At 41.3% G+C, this 25183-nt stretch overlaps 1 protein-coding gene across 1 annotated transcript in view; it reads left to right on the plus strand.

Annotated features, from left to right (window-relative positions):
- Positions 1 to 25183, plus strand: part of mapk8ip1b (mitogen-activated protein kinase 8 interacting protein 1b) — a 43647-nt gene that overhangs the window by 6240 nt on the left and 12224 nt on the right. Inside the window, exons 2-3 of the mRNA XM_041042084.1 lie at positions 7245 to 7356; positions 22300 to 22557. Coding sequence (XP_040898018.1) covers positions 7245 to 7356; positions 22300 to 22557 — 370 coding nt within the window. The remainder of the gene's footprint in view (positions 1 to 7244; positions 7357 to 22299; positions 22558 to 25183) is intronic.

The raw sequence follows: 25183 nt of genomic DNA on the forward strand, positions 1-25183 counted from the left end.
ACATATTTGTTAAAAAAAGAAGAAGGAGAGGGCAATGTTATCTTGTTTACAAACTTTCTTGTCATGTGACTGCTTGTGTTTTATTTCCTGTCAGGCTTTTTTTTTTTTTGTCGATGTTGCCATGTTGCTGGAAATTTACCATGGAAGAGTGCAATACTATTTTAACTAATAGATCTAGCGACCAAAACTACTAAAATAAGTCGCAGTGAAATTTTCCTTTTAAGAAGATGAATGGAAAGAAAGGGAGAGAAGGGAAAATTAAGATCAATGAAGCTCATGAATAATTGAGCACAACGGTGTTTTGCAGAGAGTGAGAGAGAGAGAGAGAGAGAGAGAGATGAGTGTCCTCTTGTGCTGATGTCTCTCCTGTTTGGGCTTGCCGTGGCGTTGGATGTTCTGCTAACACCGGCAGTTTCCTGCGGTGGCGTAGTAAATCTGATGCACACAGGACAGAGTAAACATCAGAGAGAGAGGAAGAGAGAGGAGTAGATTATATAACACTATACTCCTCTCTGGCAGATTCAGCACCTCTGCTTTAAATAACCACCCCTCTATCTCTCTCTTCTCCGGATGAACGGCAGCAGCAGCAGGGCTCTGAATCGGACGCTTCTCCCATCGACCCGGACAAGCTGCACCCCTCCTCCCTCTCCTCCGGCTCTCTTCCTGCTCGCTCCTCCCTCTCTCCCTCCCTCCATCCTTCACTTTCTAACCCCCTTGCTCCCTCTCCTCCTCCTCCTCCTCCTCCTCCTCCTCTCCTCTCGGCTGTGGATGCCCTCCTCACTTACAGTATGGATTCAGGAGGGGAAGGAGGAGAGGGTTGGATGGAGGACCAGTGGGAGAAATGGTAGGACATCTCTCTCGTTTTTCTCTTTTTTTGCTCTTTTCTTTTGCTGGTATGCAGCAACATGGCTGTGTGTGACCTTGTGAGTGTGTAACTGCTAACATGCCTCTTTCTTGCTATATGTCATCTCCTTGCATCTTAAAGCTCGGGACGGGCATGCCCTTGAAGGAGAGCGGATGCATATGGCTGTGTGTATGTTTGTGTCTGCAGAGGAGAGGTAGAGCGTGCAGCAGAGGTGGCTGGTTGTGTGTTGACCAAAAAAAAAAAGAAGCGGAGAAGCTACAGAGGAGAACACACATCACACCTTATGTTAGTGTGTGTGTATTATTATAGTAATGCTGGTGTTTGAGTTTGTTTTCATACAGCAGATTATGGAGGGAATTTTTTTTTTTTTAAACCTGGTTGTGAATCAGATGGGACGGTCCTGATCCTTATCCTGATCCTCGTCCTGGTCCTGTCCTTGCAGGAGGGCGAAGCTGATGAATGACAGACAGCATGCAGTCTTGTAATATCTCAGCGGGAGCATAAACGTGTGAATTACTGGGGAGAGATGGGGCAAAAAGACACAAGCGAGGACATACATGCATCTGCTGTGATGACAAAGTGCTGGGCTTAACGTGTATGGACGGTGAGATGATTGAATTGTAACAGCACAACACAGATGCTAGTCCTAGGTAACGTGACTGTCCTGCTTCTGCTGATGCATTAGCAAAACAAATATTTCAATGAATGAATGAGTTTTTCACATTTTTGTTTTTTATTAACATTTTTTATTTTTTGCCCAGAGCAATGCTGGTCCATAATTAACAGTGCACTTGCACTTTGTCCACATTTTCTCTTCACTTTGTAAAGCTGGAGGCATTGTGCTTATCTGTCTTCACCACAGCGTGCCCCCTTTTCCACTTGAAAGTGCAGGAAAGCGTATTTTTCACAACTTGTGTGTCTGCTTGGACATAAAATTCTGGTGAAAATCAGGATGAACTAATCTTCTTTTCAATGAAAATCTGTTAAAACAAAGACGATGAGCCGGACTGTTATCTAAATTTGACCTGACGTTTTGCTTGTGAACGAAAACTGCAGTCAATGTTTGCAAGCAGGTCGTACTTAAATACAGTGCTGTCGGTATCAGGGTCATAGCTGGATTCAGATAAAGACTAATGAACTGGCCGGGCCCATCATGGCCTGAGCGCGAGGTCATGCTGTCCTTCATTAACACAAGCAGAGAGGCAGGCCGAAGAGGCACAAACACTCCTGTAGGCTGCCCTGTCACCCTCCACTGTCAGAGTACTGCAGGAGTTTATCCCAAAACAAACGAAACACCTGTCCTGCAGTGTTGTCGTCCGCTTATGTTATTTTATAACATAGATTGTGGACATTGTATCTGCGTTGTCACAGTTTCTGAAGGGACGTTTTGAAACAAGGACTTTATCCGCACACTGCTATTTTGTCTTCTATCTGGATGCAGAAAATCTGAATGTGGGCAGAAGATTGTGGCCTAGAACTGACCATGCAGCAATGACAACAGCTGGGTTTTAAAAACCTAAGACACATACCTCTGAGTGTAAGCCAGTGGTACACCTTAAAACACAGAGTGCCTACGTTAACAGGAGTTTACCTCATCTGGTGATCACAGAGCACAATTAAAAAAAAAAGAAAATCACGTTATTAATGTGGGAATAGTTGGAGAAACATCATACCTTCTGAGAATGGGATCAAAATCAATGAGCAGCACTTGAAATATTAAAATTGCCCCGGGGAGATGAACTTATATATAAGACACATTAGAAATAAAATTAACTAATGAGCCTCTGACATCTTGTGGAAAAGAAATGATATTTTACTTTATTTTAAGATGTATGATTGGGGTGCGTGGGGGGGGGGGTCTTCTCAGCTAACTTAGATTTCCTGTAACTGGTTCTGAGTGTCTGTTAGTGAACTACATCCTGAGATGCATCTGCAGCTGCTACAGCATTTAGCTGTGAAACCATCTTTCCAAAACTTTACCAGTGTTTTAGCATCATAATCTAGGCAACTAAGTTTCTTCTACAGTGTATTTGCTTATTTGGCAGATAAGATTTGTGGTATAATAATGTATCGTTGGAGACTGGGGCTGGACCAACAGATTTACAATGAGCCATAACTTGTCTGTCAGAGGCAAAAACTATGAATGTATGATGTGATAAATTTTTCGGAGTTCCCTTCAGGTGCCTGCGCGGTCTTCAGGGTCCTGTGAGGTAACAGTGTCACAGTAATGATGTCGGTGTCAACCTGTCGCTGTGCAGTCACTGATTTGCTGCGTATCACTTCCAGTGATGATGACACAGTAGCTGCATCGTGGCCATCTCTGACCTGGGCAGTCCAGACAGTCTGCTGTGTCAGCCTGTATTGATCACTGAGGGTGTTGTGAGTATGTGAGAGGGTTGTTGGCAGAATATGGTACAGGAGTACAATCACAGAGGAAAGTAACGAGGATGTTTAGGTTTCTAGATTTTCTAGGTTATTGACAAAATATCCAACAACTAATTGTAAAAAACTAAGCATGAAAGTTTTAGGAGGACACCCTTGCACGTAGGATGTCTTCACACTGTGGACAGTGCCACACCTGAGACTGTTTTCGCTGAGAGTCTGAAACTTTTGGGGCATTATGGATGCTACTGTTTAGTTCGGGTGCGGTCAGACAAAAACAAAACCATCCAAAAAATTTAAAAACCAGCAAACAGAAGCTGGAAGCAGTGGATTGTTTTTCCTTAACAAATGACAAATGATTGATTATCAGAATTGCTGCTTATTAATTTTCTTACAATTAAGTATAAATTATCATGTTAAAACTAAAAAAAAAATTTTTTTGCTATTATGGATCTGAGAAATCAGACCCACAAAGAAATCATCAAATCATTTACATAAATTGAGAAAAAAAAAATTGGTGATAGGTTTTCACACTGCAGATGTGATGTGACTCTGCAGCCTGTTTGATCGTCAAGTGTGCTCGACATTGTGCGCCCTGTGCGCTACCCTGTGATCTTTGGGCTGTGATGTGTGACAATGTAATTTGCTCTGTATTATACACTCTGTTGGTTTTCTTTGGTGTCTGCATCCCTCCTTACCCACAATTCACTGCAGCAAAGGGGTCACCCTGTCCCGTCCAGGTGGTTTATCTCCAAGTGCTTAATTTTCTCCCTCCCCCCACCACCATTTATTTTTGTCCCCATGACACTCTTCATCCTCTCACTGTCCGCTGCTTCTGTTTGCACTTTCCTCAGGGTTTGATCTACAGTCACATTTCTTCTCACCTCCTTGTTCACCACTCATTAGGCTCCCCTCCTCTTTTTGTCCTTGTAAAGCCCCAATTGTGGGTCACCTGGCAATTCATGGTCAAAATAACATGACATACGTATGGCTGATTGGCGCTGATCGGCTTTCATGCACCTTGTTTGCAGTCTTTCCTTTGCTCTCCTTCCCTCCCCTCTCCTTCACCGTTCTCCTTCTTCCTGTAAGTGATGCTGATAACAGGGGGGGCACTCAGGAGCAAAATGATTTTGTTCCTTTCCCTGGCATCTGTCTGGGGTCTAATAAATTACATTTGTAGTGAACTGATAAGCGTACAGTTTTTTGTTATTCAAAAGCACAGCAGTGTCCCACCGCTGGGCCTGTCGGTCCAATTCAGAAATTAAAATAAAGGACTCCAGTGACTCTCTGTGAATGCTTCTGTAAATTATACAGAGAGGTAGCGGCATTTGTAATTCTGCTGCAAAGTAATGTATGTAACCCACTTAAACATTCCCCAAGTGATGTTTTGAGTGTTAACAGTCAGTCAAAAGACACTAATGTGAAAGGACTGAAAGCGGAGAGTTAACACCAACCCTGCTGCTCCATGCAGCATTTAGCATCTTGTAGCTAAATGTAGTGGTCATTAGGCAGTCGTTTTCCTAACATGTTAGCCACAACTACTAGATAACCTGTGAACCTGTTTCGGAGTCATTTGACCCTCTAGTGGTCAAAATACTTATTGCAGCTTTAAATGAAAGCAAAAAGCTTTTAAAGAATTAAGAATAATGCTATTGTCGTTCAATATTTTTCCTGTCAACAAACCCCAGAAAAAGGCCAAAATCGACAATGCGTTAGTCCATTTCTCAATTCTTTCTTATACCCAGTGTGGCCTAACCCTACTCATACTGACAACATGAATCTTTAGAAGCTTTTTCATTACACGGATACGTTTTTCTAAGACTTCTGGGCACTGTGGTTTTTAGCAAACTGTTCAGTCAGGAGTAAACAGTACTCCAGTAGTTTGTAGGAAACTATTTTCAGCTGCAGATAAATGCGTATTTGGTGCTTTAGTGAGGATTTACAGAGGCAGGATGGAGTGCAATGAGTGGGATTGATTGGATAAACTGTATAAGGTTTTGTTGCAAAGGCAATATTTGTGCGTAGGATCAGTTCATTGTTGGTCTTTTTTTTTACGAGATTCATTGACAGTAAGAAAAAATAGAATATCACCGGCCTTATCCTAACTTTACAAAGCCAGCTTTAATTCCAGTAGCACGAGCAAATTCAGTCAGATTTTTTTCAGCTTTGCAAGTCAACCGTTGCACTACTTTGCATTTTTGTGTCATGTTAGAAAGTCGACCCTGGATGACAAACAATGAAATCAATAAACCAATCAAGCCTAAACCATTACTGATACCTTAGCTTCAGCAGCTGGAGGATTGTTTAATGATTGAAGGTGATTATATTCCACTAGATTCTCATCCGAGATCCTTTAGTCTCTACCAATAGATTGCTGTATTCATATACTCTCTCTTTATCTTCCTCACTTTCTTTCTCTCTTTTCTTTTCCATCCTTCAGCCCTTCTCTCCCTCCTCCTTCAGGGCCTCATTACAGAGGTAAACAGATGCTTCTTCCCGGGCTATTTAACTCCTGTACTCATCCTCCGACACGTGACAGCTAAAGAAGGTTGCAGCTGTGTGTACATTTGCAGGAGGAGACAGCTGCAGTGTCAGTGTAGCTAGAAATGACATTAGCATCGTGCAGTAACAGGGGCATCCGTAGCTCTCCAGGTTCACCAGGTCTCCCTGACAGCTCGCTGTTATGCTCCTTGTGATCGCCGTCATCCTCTTTTTCCTCCCTCTAATAACATTTTCCTGCTCTGTCTCCGTCTGTTACACCCAGGAGGCTGCTGGGTAGAGAGATAACAGGCGGACATAATTACAGATGGGGAAAACAGAAGCATTGTTTACTGGAAGCTAATTGAATCCTGCTACAGACAGCAGGACAGTACATCTCCCTGCCTGAAACTGGTGTGATGTCCTGGGTCGCCACAGGAGTGAGCAAGACCTTAGCTTCTTCCCTGCAAAATAAAAATGTTTTCTTCCTAATCCTACATTTTTTTAAATGTCTGTGAACATTTAAACACACGTCCAGTAAACTTAGAAGATGCCTCCAAATGCACTTGACAGCCTGAACTGCCACACCAGGTCGACGTGCTGGTAGGAAACTGATGCAGAGGATGACATTTTATAATTGTTCAGCTTTGAGTTTTACACTCTGCTGTGTACCTTGTACTTGCTAAAACAGCTAAATCAACAGTGTGCTGGTTAATTTATTGCATTAGTTGTATTGTGAATGAACATTGTGGAATCTACAGGGTGCCAATGAGGCTTTTTGTCTTGCTGAATTATAGATTGAATAACTAGTAATTTTTGTCATGCTGTTATTTGGAACAGTTACTGTTTGTGTTACAGGGCAGAGATGATTATTTTAAACTACCCAAACTATGTCTCTCTATATCTCTGGAACAGTAACTCAAACTCTTTGTCATCAGGTTTAATTCATCAAGGATTAGTTCAGTCTGCTCTCAAGCTGCATTAAGCCCATAGCTTAATTATGATGAATTTCCCTTCCACAGCACTGAACTCTTAACTTGGTTTTACAGATGGATAGCAGATGGAGTTATGTACCAAAATGGCACAAAAAATACCAGAATCTGATGATTGTATTTCCAGAGTAACAGCAGACATTAGTCATTGAAGACGTTTTTGTGGAGTAGTGGGGAGTACCAATCCCCTCATCTTACGAAAGACGCAAACCAATAACTTATTTTATTTCTTTTAGTGAACATTACATTTCAAAGGCTAAATACAATCCCTATTTTAAATTACATCCACTAAAAATGTGGAATGCCCTTTTTTAGTAATTATTTTGTGTTCTCAGTTATGACCAGATCTTGTGATTCGAGTTCAATTGTGTCACTGGGTGTGGAGTTTGGCTCGCAGTTGCACCCCCGTCAGACGGATAAATTTGGTCAAGAAGAGATGTGCTGTGGCTGCGGATGAGATAAACATTGATTTTTTTTTTCTTCACCCTTTTCCTCCCCTTCTCACTCTAATCCTCCCCCTCAACCAGGTTGACCCATGACATCAGCCTGGATGAGTTTGAGGATGATGACCTGTCGGAGATTACAGAGATCACAGACGAGTGCGGGATGAGTCTCAACTGCAATGGCCCGGATATAAAGGTAAGCGGCTTCCACAGAGAGCATGGTCTCACCAGAGTATGTGAAATAAGTTTAAATTCTTTGGAAGTCTTCCTGTTTTCAAGCTCATTTACAGTATGTAACTAATGACCTGATGTGTATCTGTGAAGGTTCATTCAATCAACAGTTGTTCCACTATGGATTTAGTCCCTTACTGCTTCTTTCCCAGCTACAAGTGAACAAAGAAAATCATTTTAAATTGGCAGCTTCTCCAAATTTCCTGGGAGCCAAACGAGAGGAGAGTTCAGTAAGAGGTTCATTTCACACAAATGTGGCGTCTGCATATTCTGCTTCCATTCTTAATGTTTTAATCTGTGTTTAAAAAACTAAAATCACCAGTTATGTCAGACATTGTCGCGTCCCTTAGAGTGTAGGTTAAGAGCACATCATTTCCCTGATCAGGAAGGGAGCATGTCCTTGGATCTATAAAAATTGTTGATATTCAAACATGGTGGCTCATTCTAAGTTTTACGGTTGCGTTTTTCAGTGTTACACAGAGGTGTAGCAGAGGTTTGAATCATGCGAACCTCCTGTCAACATTGTGGTGTGATTTTGTGGTGGTGTGGTTCAGTTTTAGGTAATGACTCTCAGAAACCAGAGTTGCTTTCTGGTTATATCACAGAGAGTTGTCATCTTATTGGTTGCACTTGGAGAAGTCGCTAACAAAGTCAAAGTTAATGGTAACTGAACCCTGAGCACAGCTATCCAAGGGTCGTAGAACAACTCAGGTTACGGTGCTGCAACGTTTCCTTTGTCCACAGGAAAATATTTCACAGCAGCACAGAGCACTTGCTGGTCTCTACTCATGTCTTGTGTATGGGGACATAGTGACTGTCTGATTCTGGCAGGCTGACTGCTGGCACAGATGAATGGAAAAAAAAGGGAATTTAAAATATATATTTATTTAGTTTTTAAATGATGAAGCCAACTCATAATATCCATTCTTAATGCTCATGCTCATTTCACCCCATTTTGCATAACATGTTGCCGGCATTCTGCGACACCGTGTCCAAGTCCGAGCTCGGCAAGGGGTCGGACTCTCCTCTCTGTGGTGTTTTGTCCTGAACAGCTGCTGCATTCAGCTTCCTGCCAGCACAGGAAAGCGGCCAGAGGCAGAGAGGCCTGATAGACAATGACAGAGACAGAAAAACCTTGAGTCTGATTGCAAATGATTGCCCCGCTTCATCCTGGGTATCTAAATAATTCACTCTGAGCTGTTTACCGTTTACCTCCAAAAACCTTGCTGAAGTGGACTTTTTTTCTGTAAGTTCTGAGCACCCTGGGCCCACCAGCACCCTGGTATTCTAAAATTTTACTGCCATAGCAGTGAGTGGGTCATTATCAAAACTGGAGCGAATATAAAGCGCAACCATGAGAGAGAGAGAGAGATGTGGGGTGGCACAGAGGGAGAAAATAAGCAGAGGTAGATTTATTATTCCGTCAGATCTCTCCGGCTGCGTTTCCAGTGAAACCATCATCACCTCCTCCTCCTCCATTCAGCTTCACTGCCGTAACCAAGGCAACAGGAGGGCCGAGGGGCTTTTTTCAGTGTCAATTATACCAGCAGATGAGAGATATTTCCTACAGTGACTTGTATTTGATTGCTTTGCTGACAGTGACCTGACAGATGAGGAAAATCGCTGTGATACTAAGGAGTGCTGGGAATATTTTTGGGTTGAAAAGCCAGTTCTCTCTCTCTCTCTGCTTTTTCTTGTCTTCCTATCCTGGGAGCTAATTATGGCCCAGATTATTGAACGTGAAAGCTCTCTGCTGGAGGTGTGTGTGTGTGTGTGTGTGTGTGGACTCTGATGACTCATCCTCTTGCAGGGGCCTCACAGAGATCAGAATCCAAAATGGCTCTTTGACTAGCAAACAACATGAGACAGTTGTGACTGCGACAACAGCAGTGAACCATATGTGTGTCATTCACACACTCCCTGGACATGAAACTAGCTGTTTGGCTTCTGTGAATGTAGAGCGTGTACAGAATGATTCGTTTTTGTTTTTTAATAAATTTTGTGGGGAGAGAGCAGGCTCTGCTGGTTGGTCTCAATAATGTGTTTTCGCTCCGTCGCTCAGTCTCATGTTGATTGCTGCTCGTTTGGTTGTAGATCGTCTCCTCCTGTTTGTCTCGTTTCCCATCAGACAAAGATAGTATCTCGATCTTGAACGTTGCACATCCATGCAATGAGCTTGAGAACGCACTTCCAATAAATTTAGCTAAAACAGCAGTTGGCGTTTGAAGTATTTTTCTGGAACTAACTGTGAAACTTTGAAAAGTGTGTTGGATAAAACAAAAAAATTCAATGAATAAGAAAAAGATGCCACACAAAAAAAAACAAGACATGGGCAGCACAAAAGTAGGTAACTGTTAAATTAGTTGCATCATCCCTCATGCCAGAAAGAAACAAAGCACCAGAGTGAAAGACAAGCATTAAGTCCTCATAGTTCGTGTAACAGTAGGCTTCTGTGGTGTGTTGGTTAGTAATGAATAGCAAAACATAACCAGAAGTCAGCAGGAGCAAAGCGAATTTATTGTGGGATCCGTAGAAAAGCAGGTGAGGGAGGTGGTGCTTTGAACTTAAACCTTACAGATACACGTACAAAGATTTGGGAACCTTCCAAGCCAGGTAATAAATATATTTCTGTCTGATTTTGTGTATTTTTTTAGCCTTAAACTGACGGGGCTCTGGGTTCACTAAGTTCAGTGAAATCCTTTCCTAATAGAACATTGGAAATTAGGCTGCTATTCTGATGATTGGGCAGGTTCTAGGTTCTGATAGGCCAACAAAGTCAGGATAAATAAAGAAGACAGATTCCCCTCTGAGATTAAGTAAAGCCTGCTGGTGGATGATGGGAATTCTCAGTCGTATCTCAGGGAACATCCTGAAGGTCATGGTGGTGATGAGAGAGACGATGGATTGCATAGCAGTGCGGAAGATAAAATGATGCAGTGATATTTTAAGAGCAGCATCCCATTGTAAATCACTGGCTTTAGGAGTGGGTAGAAAGATGAGTGGCCAGATAAAGGACCTGTGAATTCTGACAGCTTTGAAAAGCGAAAAGTGTTAGAGAAGACTGAGTGGGGAGAAATAGTAAAATTAAATAACGATAGAGGAATGAAGGCAGAATGAGAGAAACACTGAACTTATTGTTATTAGGGATGGTTTGTAGAAGATTTTTTTGTTTGTTCGTTTTTTTGTTTTGGGAATCTATTTCCTGTGTGGCCATGGTGCTGGAGCTGAAAACTAACAGATGTGTGCCCAAGATGAGCTTTTTCATGTAATTACAGAAAAAAATCAGATATTCATTAGTGCAAGTCAGAAACAAGATGCATCATCTATCTGAGGAGTTTTTTTTCTGTGATGTTGCATTTAATCTGCAAGTGCACTACATTCTTTGACGCTGCTGAACATAATGCAGAAAACAAATCCCAGAATACTCACAATAACCGAAGACTGTTTGTTTCATTAGCGATTAATCCACTCCAGATGGAGGACCTTGTAGTGGAAGACAAAGTCAAAAACCACAACAAATTACATCACAAGGTTTAATTTTTAATTGCTGCTATTTTCATTCATTCATATAAAACTGGAGGGAGCTGTTTTCAGCAAATAAGCTCTGATAAACCCACTGTTGGCTCCCTGTTTAGCACCAAATGGCAGACAAATACAATTAGCTACTAGCTATAGAAGAAAGTGGAACACCTTTAACCAACGAGTCAGTTATTTTTCTCAGGAATTGGTGGAGCCCAACCAGAGCTAAAAGGAGAGTGAACATTGAACATAAACACAAGTCTAATGGGAAGCTAATGTTGCTCTGTGTCTGCTGAATATGTCCGTAGACAGCTGTCTGCTAACATGTTAGCTATATCAAGTTAACAGACAGGCGGTATGTGTTTGTGCTGAGGGTCAGGAGAGCTGGTCGTCCACTAAGCGGAAGTTCAGTGGTTTGATCCCGAACTCCTCCAGTCCACATGTCAGAGTGTCCTTGGGCAACATACTGGACCCCAAATTGCCTCTGATGGCGGGTCCAGTAGTATGTTAGTATGTGTGTGTGTGAATGGGTGAATGCGGTGTGTGGTGTAAAGCGTTTTGACTGGTTGATGAGACTGGAAAAGCGCTATTTACCATGATCTCTTCCGTATAGTTTTGAGTTTACAGGGGTGAGGAGCAGTGAATGAATCAGCTGGGTCCGACAGACTGACTTCTCTGTCAGATTTCAACTGTCATCACAGACTTCAGAGACACAGCTTCATCTCTCTGTTTTCTATTTAAGAGTGCATTTAAGAGTGCACAATGTTCGATGGAGGCCCGGCCCGTTTAAAAATGTATGAGGAGGTGGTGCAGCTGCAGAGCGTCACGGGATAAAGGGGTTATGAACTGTGAGCTCTTTGTGCGGAGTCCTCACATGTATGTACAAACAGAGTGGTGACCTCATCAGTGAGCTCATTATCCCAGGGGAGTTTCAGGATGCATCTTGTCTCATCAATAATGGACGGTCACATGGAAGGAGGATCACACACCCCAGACGGGCGTGGTGTCTGCCTCAGCGGGGGGGACGGGCAGTAACTGTGTAAATGTGTGTGTGTGCGTTTAGGGTTTTATAGAGAGGGGTCAGAGAGCATGGTGCACATGTATTTGAAAATGCCAGTACAGGTCAAAACAGGTTTCCCAGTCACATTAGCATGTCCAAATATAAAATGTTTCCAAAAAGTGTTTTTAAGAGCCCAAGGAGTTTACTCCAAATTTCAACCACTGTAAAATCCTCCTTGCTCTGCAAGGCTCCCAAACCAAAATATCTTTTCTGGACTGATTTCCCTTCTGACACCCCTGTCTCCACAAGAGTGCAGAAGGACCACCTTTCATAGCTCCTGGCCCCCAGAAAAAGAAAATCCCTGCTTCCAAGGGAGTACTTCCCAAAGACTCAGGAACTGTCAGATCAGCAGTTCGCTGAATTAAATGTTGTTGTGTAATATCCCTTTTTTGCTGCAGGAGTTTTAACCTGCATTTCAAATGGAGGGGACTGCTTCTAAATATACTTTGAATCCCCAAAGAAGTGCCAGAAGCCCCTGCTCTGGGGCTAGTACCTCACAATAGGAACTACCGAGGCAGAGTTAGCAGTAATGTTACTGAATTTTAATGAAGTTATTTTAAACTTCCTCAAAAGAGCAACAAATAGTGGCTGAAATGAAACATAATTTTGTTTGCCAGTTGTTACAAAGCAGAAAATAATCAGAAAACCACTGCAGACAGTTTGCTCACCTTCCTGGGATTTTCTGTTTCCTTTTCTATTTATTTACATATGACAACAATAATCTAAAAATGACTAAGAACAAGGAGCTGATTCAGTGTTTTTTTCTCAAAGTTTGCTTCTCAAGCAAAGCTGTTTCTTTTTAGGCTGTTCTCAGCCTGATTTATCTAAATGTTTGTGGCTCCTCAGATGTGATGGAAACACAAACATGAATGTGATAAAGATAGTTTTACTTCCTGAGTTTCGAGGCATCTTTTGAAAAGGCCTTATTTTGAGACCGATACTTCATCTGAATTATTGTGCACATGGCTGTAGTCATGAAGGATTAATGTGGAGCAGTTCAAATCCAGAACGAAACATAAAGAGACTGATGTTCCTCAGAGACATGAAATGACAACATGCATTATCTTAACGACTGTGTGTGTGTGTGTGTGTGCGTGCGTGCGTGCGTGTGCGTGCGTGCGTGTGTGAGAGAGAGAGAGAGAGAGAGAGGAGAGTGCTTCCCTGCATGCATGCAGGGGTGAATGGATTTGATTAGTGGACACTTGTTGTATTTACAAGGGGTGAGGTTAGACAGAATGGGCAATTACATTTAAGTCACTGCAGAAGTGCACACATAACCGCAATAAAGTGTCGACACAGACGTATCATACAAATAGGGGATTCAAAGCTTGTTAATCTGTCTACACTGCCCTCTATTGTCACAATGTGTTAGACACAGAGACAGAGAGAAAATGTAAAATTAAATGTTAGATGTTAGATTAGAATATAAATAAGTTATTGTCTTCACATCAACCAGAATGATAAAATCCAGTATGGATCACAGTCAAACACATCACACAGTTCTTCTCCATCATATCATCAGGGTGGTATCTGAGGTTGTTTCCTGCTTATTTAGTCTGTTATTTACTCCTGTGACTTATAGGTCATCATAAATACAAAGAATTCAAAACATTTCAACTGTCTTGTGCAATCTAAACCTTGTCCAAGATTAGACACACTTTTTAATTTACTTCCCAAAACATACACACAGATAAAAATATACATTATTTTCAGATTATAAATTTTAAGAGTAAAATATACATGCACAATTTTGCATATAAATCCTTTTAGATATTTTAGTCTTACTTAAATGATTGACATTTCTGAGGTTCTTCAGGGCAGGGTAATATTGTTTTAAAGCCTTTGTCAAAGATGATTGATTTTATTTAAAGCTCTTTAAAACAGTTTAGTAACAGTGCTAAACTACAAGCAGATTTCATTAACCGAGAGAAGAAGAGGGAGCGAGATAGCGAGAGAGTGAGAGAGAGAGAGAGGGAGGAAGCAGCAGAACCAGACAGAGGAAAGGAAAAGAGAGCTGAGACACACAGGGATACAAAGTGAGTGAGAGAGACAGGGTCCAGCACAACACCTACAAGAGGAGAAAGAGGTCTATTTCCATGGCAACAGTGTTTCTCTCACCTACTGCACGTGTCAGAGCTGAAAATACATGCAGTGTTGGCACTCACACACACACCGCCCCCATGGATACTGCTCACGTCATCTCGTCCACACATGGTAACAGCAGAGAGGAACCTGCTTCATCAACACAAACAGAAACGAGAGAAGCCCCTGCTTGTCTCTGGTCCTGTTCACAGCATCATTTACTGTCAAACACTATGTTTACTCATATTCAGCTGTTCGCAGATATTCATGCATCATTCATGCCCACCGGCATCTTGTTTACTGGGACTAATCAGTTTGTTCAGCAGCCTGTTATTATCCACTATTTATGTTTATGGCCACTGCAGAACACGTTGAAAACACAATACTTATATATTATCACTTTACAAAATTCTTATGCCATGTTATGTGTTATCTAACAAGTACACATTCAGCAGACAGGGAACACCATTAGCTGTTTTTGTGTCCACCAACTCCTGAGAGAAACATCTGGCTCTTTAGTTACCAGATGTTCCCTTTCTTAACCAGCTAATTGCTAACTTTGTCTGACTGCTCTTAGGACTGGACTTTGTGAGGACTTTAAATGGTGTCTCTTATTTTTGGAGTCAAAGTTATATGATTTATTTTAAAAACTTCAGATGATGCTGAGATTAATTTTTATTTAACATGTATCTTCAGATCTTTTCAAAGTTTTAAGGGATTTGTGATTCAGATGTTTCATAGTCTGATAAAGGAATCTGATGTCCCATTTGAAACAAATCAACATCAGATGTTGAGTTTATATTTTTGGACTTATTATTTGTTTATTTGTTCATTGTATTGATTGTATTTGTTCTTTTTTTTAACCACTAGATAGAGCTCAGCAGCAGGGCTTGAGTCCTGCGTTGTTATATTTGACCTGTTGGCTGTGTGATTCCCCTGTTCCGGCTGCTCTGATTGGACTAGAGCTGAGCATCACTGTGTGTTCAGGGCTGCAGCATCTCCTCAGCCTCCTCATCGTCACGGAGCCCCTGGTCTCCTAGCAACAGGGGCCGGGGCTCACTTAAAGGGGCCGGTTATAATTTAAAGCCATAAAGCAAGAATGCCAACTTACTGCAATAGCAGGGAGTGATCTTCAGCAGGTGAAAAGGTGAATGGGGGAAGAGAGAAAGGAGAAGAATGATAGTGGGACAGTGGTTGTCTTGTTATCACATGCACAGAGACAGACAGTGGTATGCTGTGACTGAGCTGAAAATACAGGAGGAAGAGGAGGGGTAACAGGATCATCTTCTGACAACTCATCAGACAACAGAGTGATTCATGGGTATATGATGGGTGGATGGACAGATGGACAGGCAGATGTATGAATGATTGACAGACAGGTGGACAGTGCAAGCAGGATAGACTGATGGACGTATGATTGATTGATTGATGGATGGATGATAGACAGGTGAATATATGAGTAACAGGATGGTTGCTTGAGAGATAGCCAGATAAATGGACGGATGGACAGCCGGATAGTTGATTAATAAATGATTGAGAGATGGACAGATAAATGATAATTGATGGATGGATTGATGAATAGACAGGCAGGATTGACAGACTGGATGGATGGATGATTGATAAATGGACAGATAGACGAATCAAAGGCTTTACAGCCAAGCGTAGTTAAGTAAAACAAAATTACCAATACAAACAGAGCTTCTGAATGTATGAAGAGTGAGTACACCTGTCAAACAGCAGCAGTGATAAACGTCCACATTAGTTCTGCAACCTGACAATTATTGACTTTTGCTTATGTCTGTAATTTTGAGAGCGATTGTTCCTCTGCTGCTTTTGTTCTACATTTTCATTCAACACAAACAGTCTGTTTTATGCCCAGCTTCTAGTATTTACACCCTGTGGCATTTTCAGCGGTGCTCATCATTTGATGTGTTTACCTGTGACTGATGACCATCTGCACGTCAAAAAGAACTGGTGAATACAACATGGTCATGTTATATTTCCGGATGTTACCAGATGACAAAGACTGCCTGAATGCATCATTCAAAAAAAAAAAAAGGCAGCATTTCTGGTCTAAGTTTGGAAAAACATTTGAAAAGGGACAGGTTTTATATTTGTATTAAGTCTAGAAATGTGGACTTTTCAAGGACGCTGTGCCTGAATAGGAATGCAGCTTCACATTTTAGCTCCAATTCAAAGGTCTCAAATACACACAAGCTTCTTTCTTGAGAAAGGGAGAGAGTGAGACCTCTGGATATCTGTGTTTGGTGTCTTGCTGCATACAAATTTGCTTGAAGGCAACGTTTAGCCAGTGGAATTGGATTAACCTCCATTCCATTCACCCACTGTGAGTTAGCTCATTGTCTGCAGCTGCGAATTCACGTTAATACGTGCTTTGCTTCATTTACAAAGGAAAACAAATAAAAATTTTCACAATACAGTCATTCATCAACATACAGCCAACATGGAGGTATTTGCAATAAGCACGCATTCTATTAAATACCCGGCTCAAGATTTTGGCTTTGGGTTCGCGTTCGCCCCTGGAAATGAACATTAGTCAGGTTGTCACTGATGAACTGGTGAACACATATAAAATGTGGGTTAAATGATGTGTGAAATGTGACGTGTGAATTTTGTTTACCTCTCATCTCTGCTGTCAGTGGTCTCCTCTCCTGAAATAGTCCAGACTGCGGAGAATGTGGTTATCATGGCGGTTAAGTCTTAACACAACCCTTACATTGTTGTCCTCCTGTCTCTGGTGCAGGTCTGAAAGGAGCATATTGGCTTTCTGCTCAGTTTCTTTCTCCACATTACTTTGATCAGTAACTGATTGTCTCGGATTCAGGGCTGCTGTATGCAGGCCAGAAGTTTTGCTTTGCTGCATCTTTGCTAATTTCCCAATTAGGATCTGACTGATCGGTTGATCTGGGTGATAATTCATTATCATGTATCATCTCATAAGATAAGAGTTAAAGGGTTTATTGTTTGACTAGATATAATAACATGTTCATTTAGAGAAAGTGTGATAATAATTATATATAATCAGTCTAGTGCGCTCCTGCTGTGTTTTGGAGATGTTCTCATATTTGGAATATGCTTCACCATGATTTGATTTTTGTGCTAAATTGCCAAATTTATTTAATTTTGTTTTCAAGCTCTTATCTGGAGGTAAAATCCTCTTAAGGTGTCAAGGTGTCTAAAACCAGACTGATGACAATGTTTCAGGTTTATGGGCTTTTTAAGTCAAAGTGGTTGATGCATGATTTCATCGGATTTTATCCAATTTTACACTCTGTAGGTGTTGTAGGTCTTAATATGGCTGCAGATTAAGACTTGCATTTTGTGCACATGCATATTTTTGTGTTTATGTGATGTGTCTGTTGTTTGTGTATTTGTTATGTGCCCATTTATACATGTCAAGCAAAGAGGGAGCTAAAGACAGTAATAGGCTTAGCGGTGACTCTGGTGCCAAAGCATCTTCACCAGCCAATAGGAGGAGTTACCATGTCCCCCATGCCCCTGTGTGTGTGTGGGTGTGTGTGTGGGGCTGCAGGGATAGTGATGGTAATTGAAAAAGACTGTACTGGCCCAGTGCCCTCTGACTTACTGTCTCTCAGATGACGCCCATGTTTGTCACTGTCTTTGATTTCAGCAGTAATGTAGAACACAGTCAAAGTGAATCTCGACACAAAATTAAACAGCTGCTCTGATCTGTTTGAGTTTTTGGCCAAAAAAGTTAAGTTATGGAATATGAGAAGAGGGGACTGGCACTTTAACAACATTTAATCTAAATGTTCCAGATCTTTACAATCAGAACAGTACGATGAAGTATAATTGTAGCCGATTAAAATCATAAAACATTCTTATTTAAATAGTCATATATATTATATGGACACCAACCTTTCAAGAAAAGACTTCAAAGAAATATCTCAGATGCATTATAATTATAATTATAACTATAATTATAATTATAAATTCATATAATAATTCATAGAGATGATCGTCCCTCATTTGGTATTTATTTTTCTTAGGAATGGGGTTTTGTAATGTTGCGAATTTCTTTCCCTCGTGGAGGAGTATTTCAGTTCCCTCTGTTATCCTTAACCCTGATAAATCTACTCATGTCCTGTGGAATCTGAAGGGAATCCCTCAGTGGTTTCCCATCTGTCAACAAGGCCAGTCGTGTTTGTTAGAATGAACAACCAAAGCTGCTGCTGAGTATTGAACACTGGGTCTGTGCTGTGGTGTGCAAAAACAAGCCTGGTTCCAAACCTCTGAATCACCGTCGACATCTCTGATTTTTAATGGATTGACAATAAAAGATGCGTGTTTCTGTGCCAGAGCGAAGAAAACAGCAGCAGAACGAGACTGTGGGTGCACAGCTGTGCTAACAACTTTGTGAGGCTGCACTTAGGCACAGCAGTGCTTTGGGCTGAATGCTAGCATGCTCACCGTGACAATGCTAACATGTAGATGTTTAAGAGAAATAATGTTCAACACTTTCCCCAACTTAGTTTAGCTTATTAGCATTCTAACATGCTAATTAGCATTGTTGGATGAAAGGTCAAGGGATCCAAGTTACTACCCACTGAACATTAGACGCATGATGGACGTGCAGATCATGTCTTGCGTCCGTCGGTCCATGACCAGTTTTGGACATTTACATAACGTGCAAACTAGGTCCGATATCTGGACGTCTAACCACGACCTCACTTGGACGTCAATATGCAGTTCAACATTTGAACGTCGGACTAGGTAACTTTTTTGGACGTCGCGTGGACGTCTAAGATATTATTAATGAATCTAATTTTTTTAATGACAAATATCAACATTGTTGTTATCAACATGATTAATGAATACGAATATAGATTATTTGTGATTAAACATTATTTGTTAGTAATTATTTATTTATTATCTGTTTATGTTTTTAGTCATATATTTATTTGGAAATGCAACTTGTTGGAAATTAAGCTTCAGAAAATAATTTAATGGTACATAGGAGCCTTGATTTTATAACTCTTATGATTTCAACCAGTTAACGCCACACTGATTGGCTGAGGCAGCACGTCGTCATAAGCCAACCAGTAAACGGCACCCTGATTGGCCGAGGCAACACGCCAAGCTTTTGGCGCGATTTTTCGAATTTCATCGACCGTCTCTCTGTCTCTGATTTCGTCTCTGTGGAAGCAAGTGGCCGTTCGGCTCTGTTCAGCGTACACCAAAAACCACCGTTTTCCACTAAGTTGAAAGTAAGTTGGTCATGTTTGTTCATTGTATGCTCATTTATGTATTTATAGTGTTAGCTGCTCTAGCTTTGTTGTTTTAAACTACCTAAAACTGCTGTGGCTACAATTGGCATTGCATGTCATCATATCAGCTAACGTTAGCTAAACTTTGGCCATAGTTAAAATGGAATTGGAATTACTTTTGAAAACGACCGTGCCTAAAAATAATCACGTTAGCTGAAGCTTTAACGTGAACAAGCATTGTTCGGTCGCTAAGTCACTACTCACTAACAAGAGCTAGGCTGGTAGCTCACCTAAGCTAAATTCGCTAAGCTAGCGAAAAGAACAAGCTGCAAACTTTATATCTAGCGGCTCCCTCGCGGCAGGGAATATGCTTTTTACATGCTAGCGAGCCACGAAAATATAGGCAGGTGGTGATGCAGATGTATTAATCCAGTATTGGTAGTGGATGAATAGAATAGAATAGAAATACTTTATTCATCCCAAGTTGGGAAATTTCGCTATCACAGCAGCAATACACAGGCACTCAGCCTCCAAATATAAATCTCTAATGGTAAAAATAAGCAATATAGACATTATTTACAGAAATAGGAATTTAAAATAAGAGTACAATGCACAGGCAACATAGTTTTGCTTACAAATATGGGGACTTGGTGTATGTGTGCTGTCTTTAAAGGTTAAAAGTAATATATAAAGTTCATAAGCTGAAAGTGTTAAAAAGTATAAAAACGTAAAATGTGTATTTTCCTTTGGTTCATGGAAGTTGTATCAGAGTCAGTGTTCTGTACTTTTCTTAGTTTTTGCAAACGGTGACAGAGTGAGCGCTCTTTCTGTTAATGTTCCAATTCGCATCTTTGCCGCTGCGCTCCGTTCGGTTGCTTCAGTCAGTAAGTTAGGTCAGTAACAGAGATGGGCTCGTAAAGTTGAATGTGGTTGCGCACGTTTCAGCCAGGAAACGTACAGTCTGTAAGTATTGTGTGCGTCTAGTTTTCAAAGTGGTATGTCTGTGAATGTTCTCATTCATCCAGGTCATAGTTCTCTTTGAAAATTGAATCGAAGGCAACTGGACATATGTTTGTCTGGGAAGACGTTTCGCCTCTTATCCAAGGGGCTTCATCAGCTCGTATGCATCGGTCTATCTAGTCTGCACTAGTCTCAGGCTAGTGTCAGACTAGTGCGGACTAGATAGACCGATGCATACGAACTCAAGCCCCTTGGATAAGAGGCGAAACGTCTTCCCAGACAAACATATGTCCAGTTGCCTTCGATTCAATTTTCAAAGAGAGATTCAAAGTGGTATGTTTATTGTGTTGTGTTGTTAGCATTGTTTAGTGGAGTTTGTTTGCTAGCCGCATTACATTTTGCGTAATGTCCTGTCGGTTAATGTATTTGTGTATTTATATAGGCACCGTATTTTTGCGTAAGTGTACGCGTGGTGACAGCAGTACAGAATTACTGCAGATTGCCTTTACACATTTCTAATAATTTGTCTTTTTCTGCTCGTGCAGATGGATTTATGAAATTTGATGACACAGAGGACAGAGGATGAAGCAAAGGACCGCAAAGAAGTGGAGCTGGAGGTTACACAGCAGTCACTCAGGACTGATTATCCATTGTGGAGAATGTTGTCACAGCTTTTGTGCATTGTCTTCTTTTCTGTATTCAGAATAATTGGTTTTGGTTGGATTTTACCTCTAATCACATTGTTTAGCACTTTAATTTTTATTGTTTTAAATTTCTGTTGTGGTGTATTTGTTGTGATACAGACCCAAGCAAGGTGGGCTGTGTAATTTATTTAATTATTTTATGTTTATTTATTTTTATTTTTCTATTACTGGTAGTTATTGGCTCAGTTTCATTTAGTTTTGGCAGACAATCAAAAGTAAAGCATGTTGGCTTCAACTGATGAACACTGAAGCAATGTCCACATGCAAGCCATGAAATTCATGTTCCTTGTTTTTACTGCTAGTTGTCAGGAAGTTCAACAGAAGTCAAAATCTTTATTAGTGACATGTTTGTGCCAGCGATTAACAAAAATAAAAATGGAAATAAATGAGTGGGGATTGAATTGTGATTTATTGTAAACCTCTGTGTATAACTGTTGTCCCATGTGTTTCCAAAAGGTGAAGGACCCGTTTCCTGTACCAGTTAATTTTCCTGTAGCTTCATTGGCTCAGCAGAAGGTTTAAACTGGAAATGCATTACACCTTTGTATGCGTTTCCAGTTGTCACCTATTGCTGTGACAATCAAATGAAGCTATAGGAAAATTAATTGGAAGCAGTATAAAAACGATGTCTAAAATGAGTTTAAATTTGACGTCGAAAAAACGTCCACAACGACCACATTTGGACTACAGTTAGCCCTCATTCAGAGGTCCTGTGGACGTCAATACTGGACGTTCGGTAGACGTCGGAAAAAAAGATGTCGTCTGGCCTCACAGTCTGCTCCTTCCGGGGACCAAAATTGGACGTGCAAAAACGACGTCGAAAAGACACAGTGGGTACAGATTGTCAGGGGAGGTCAGGGGATCACCAAGGTCAGTTCACTGCATGCTCTGGGGACCATGAATATTTGTACCAAAGTTAATGGCAATCTAGTTGTGGAGATATTTGAATATGGACCAAAGTGGTGAACCTAGATTTCCATTCCTAGGGCTAAAAATAGCCACAAAAATGGAATAAAATAACAACTCTTAAATATTTCTTCCATCAACATGACAAACATTGGGTTAAGTACTCCTTGCAACAAACCACTACTGCAGCGTGTCATTTATTAGCATGGCTAAATGCTGTCCTGTGGAGAGGCTGGGAATAGTCTCTGTCTCTGCTCTCTGCTTTAAGCTGCTCAGTGTTGGCAATGAGAGTGTTACAGTCTGAAGACAGAGCAGCTTCTAATTGGCCGGCTCAATCTCCTCATCCCATCCACATTCTCTCTCTCTCTGTCTCTCTCTCGCTCTTCCACTGCCTACAACTGACGGCATGTTTGGTCCAATCCCTGCAGGGCCATGTGAGGCGAGGAACCAATAGCATGTCGGGGAGGGCAGAGCTGGGCGCCGTTGGCCAGCTTCAGGCAGAGATGCTGCATTTGGACCTCATAGACGGTGCTGACGGTTACCGCGGTGACAAAGAGTCCTCGAAGGCATCCGCCGTCGCACCCCCGCCAGTCACCAAGGACCCTGCAGCACCTGTTACCATGGATACATACCGGCCCAAGAGACCCACGACCCTTAACCTCTTCCCAATTGTGCCGCGCACACAGGTAAAGCCCAGATCAATGTCATCCACACACACACACAGAGTTTGACTGAATATTGATCAAAAGGCAGGAGGAGCAGAAGGAATGTTTCAGTGAAGAAGAATTTTTTTCTGTCTGTCTATTGCCTGTCTGGTTTCCTCCTCACACACAAATATAAAAATGGAGATGTGAATGGACAACCTGGCTGACATCAGCGCTGGATTCCTCACAATTCCTCCTCTGACAGGATGGTGTTTACTAGACTGAACAATAGCCTCAATTGTCAAGATTTTTTCCCTTGGTGCTTGTCTCTGTTTGTGTTTGAATGCAGCTAGAGCTTGTGACTGTGTCTATGTGTGTTCTGTTCTTGTACTTCGGTCTTTGTGAGGGCCAATTTCAGCTTTACCCCTCGAGATAGAGGACATTTTGTTTGAAGGCTTCTTTTAAGCTTCACGGTAGAATCAGGTTTGGGTGAGGCTGTGTGTGCAGTGTATATGCTGTTTATCTCATGTTCATACAGCAGAGCTGTGGTCCATGTTTTCCTTCGTTGAATGGACAGAGTACTGGTGTGTGGGTGTTAAACGCAGACACCTCAGTCTCAGCGGGATGTCATGATTTGTCTGTTCCTTCCAAAGCTGTTACAAATCACTGTTCAAAAAACAAATCTGTTTTATGATGTACCAACACTATGGTTAAGGTTTGGTTAGGTTTAGGGAAACATCATGATTCAGGTTAACATGACAGCAGTAAATTTAAGGCTGGGGAACAGCTGTGGTCATGCTTTCAGAAATTGACTTTCAACCCATTCGTCTACCCTCCTTACACAGACTTTGTCGCTCTGTAAAAAATTGACCTGAGTTCCTCCTTTACTTTGTCATGTCTTTTGACAGGCCAAAAGCTACCTGCTGTTACTTGCTGGAAATGAAGTTGATGAGAGAAGTGCGAGTAAACCATTCAGTATATTTGCCTGAAAGCAAAACTACTTATAAGGACGCGGTCTGTAAATATGCAGAATAATTCAACGGCATTGAATAGCATTGAACTAATTAATGCATTTCCACTTCCATGCCTGCCAGCTTCCACAGAAATGTAGATTCCTGTATGATGATACTCTTGTTATGCAATGTGTACAGTGATGTATACGCCAGTGAGTTTGTCCATGACTCTACCACACACATACACACGCCCCCACAGTACAGGCTGTCAACATGATCAAGCAAGCAGCGCTATATTTGTCTGCGCTTTGTTCTTTGCCCAGTTTCCATGATGTGGAAACAAGCCTACTGTATTGTTACTGCTACTGTCAGAGCAGGAAAGCATTAAGGAAATAATTCCAACGAGACATTTTTCTTTGTGGGAAGTCTTCCTGTCTCCTGGGACCTTGGGTCTCCTGGGACCTTGTTCACTGCTTCTGATGCTGACCATATTTACAGATGATGTTCTAATGTTCTTAGTATGAAGTGAGAATTTCACTGTGTGCTATAATTTTTAGTGAACTTCAGGAATCTTAATGGGCTAACAGTAAAGAATAGTGTCAGTTATATTAAGATGCGAGGGCAGTCTCGATTGGTCTGTTTTGTTTTAGGAGTGTGATGAACATCACATATGTCTTATGCTGCTGCAGGACGATGGAAAAAGGTTCCCCCAAATCGTAAGTTAATAACATCACAACAAACACTTTAAAGTGTCCTTTATAAGGTGGTTTCTTAGTTATTTGTCTTTTAGGTCCTGAAAAGGTGTCTGGAGAGGGAAAAAAACATCACAAAAAGGCTGTTAAACCTTAGTTCTAAATACAACAACAGAACTGCACAATACAAGCTGTGGCTGCATTGCATTCTGGTCTATTTTTTGCTCCTGTGGGCGCAGGAATTGGTCTGATGATATAAAATAACCAAATAAGTGAATTGATTTTTTTCTCCCTTACCCAACAGATCCTGAAATGTGCAGCACATCACCAAAATAGGTTTAAAACAAAGGTGAAGTGTTTTATGGTGGATTGTTTTTTTTTTCTCCATCACATTTATAACTGAGCCACTGCAACAGCTCTACCAGCTCCAGCAGAGCTGACAGTGACAACTGAGGTGTAGTCAGGCGATGCAGGCAAAACTCAGATGAGATGAGATAGATGAGTGTTGATGATCTCCAGGCAGTTTTCCTCAGACTGTAAGAAGAGAGAGAGCGCGCTGGGAGACTGTTTCCAGGTCAGTGGATCAGTAAAAAAAAAAAAAATGCAAAATATACAGTTCTGCATCATTTGGCAGAAAGTGACGGAGCTCTGTGGTCAAAAGCAGCTCTGAGTGCTGATGGAGGTTAGAGTAGTGAGGCTTTTTCAAAAGCAATATTTTTAGATCCAACAGTCGGCCTGGTGCCAGCGTTTCGTGCCAAAGAATTGCGAGGTGAAAAATCCTACGAAGACTCAAACTGTCATGAGACACTAAACACAGTTTTTTTTTTTTTTAGGCAGGGGCAAGAGTAGTGGCTAAAACTAGGACTGGTTTATTCATTTTCACAAAACTTAGCAGATATTTTTAAGGAGTAAATAACGGATTTGTATCCGGGAATCAAAAGAGACTGTCAGCCACAGTACTAGAAGAAAAAGGAAAAAATACAGTGGAATGAGGTTTTATTTCACAGATTGTCTCCTCTGAAG

The sequence above is a fragment of the Toxotes jaculatrix genome, chromosome 1 (assembly GCF_017976425.1).
Source record: "Toxotes jaculatrix isolate fToxJac2 chromosome 1, fToxJac2.pri, whole genome shotgun sequence".
Classification (NCBI taxonomy): domain Eukaryota; kingdom Metazoa; phylum Chordata; class Actinopteri; family Toxotidae; genus Toxotes; species Toxotes jaculatrix.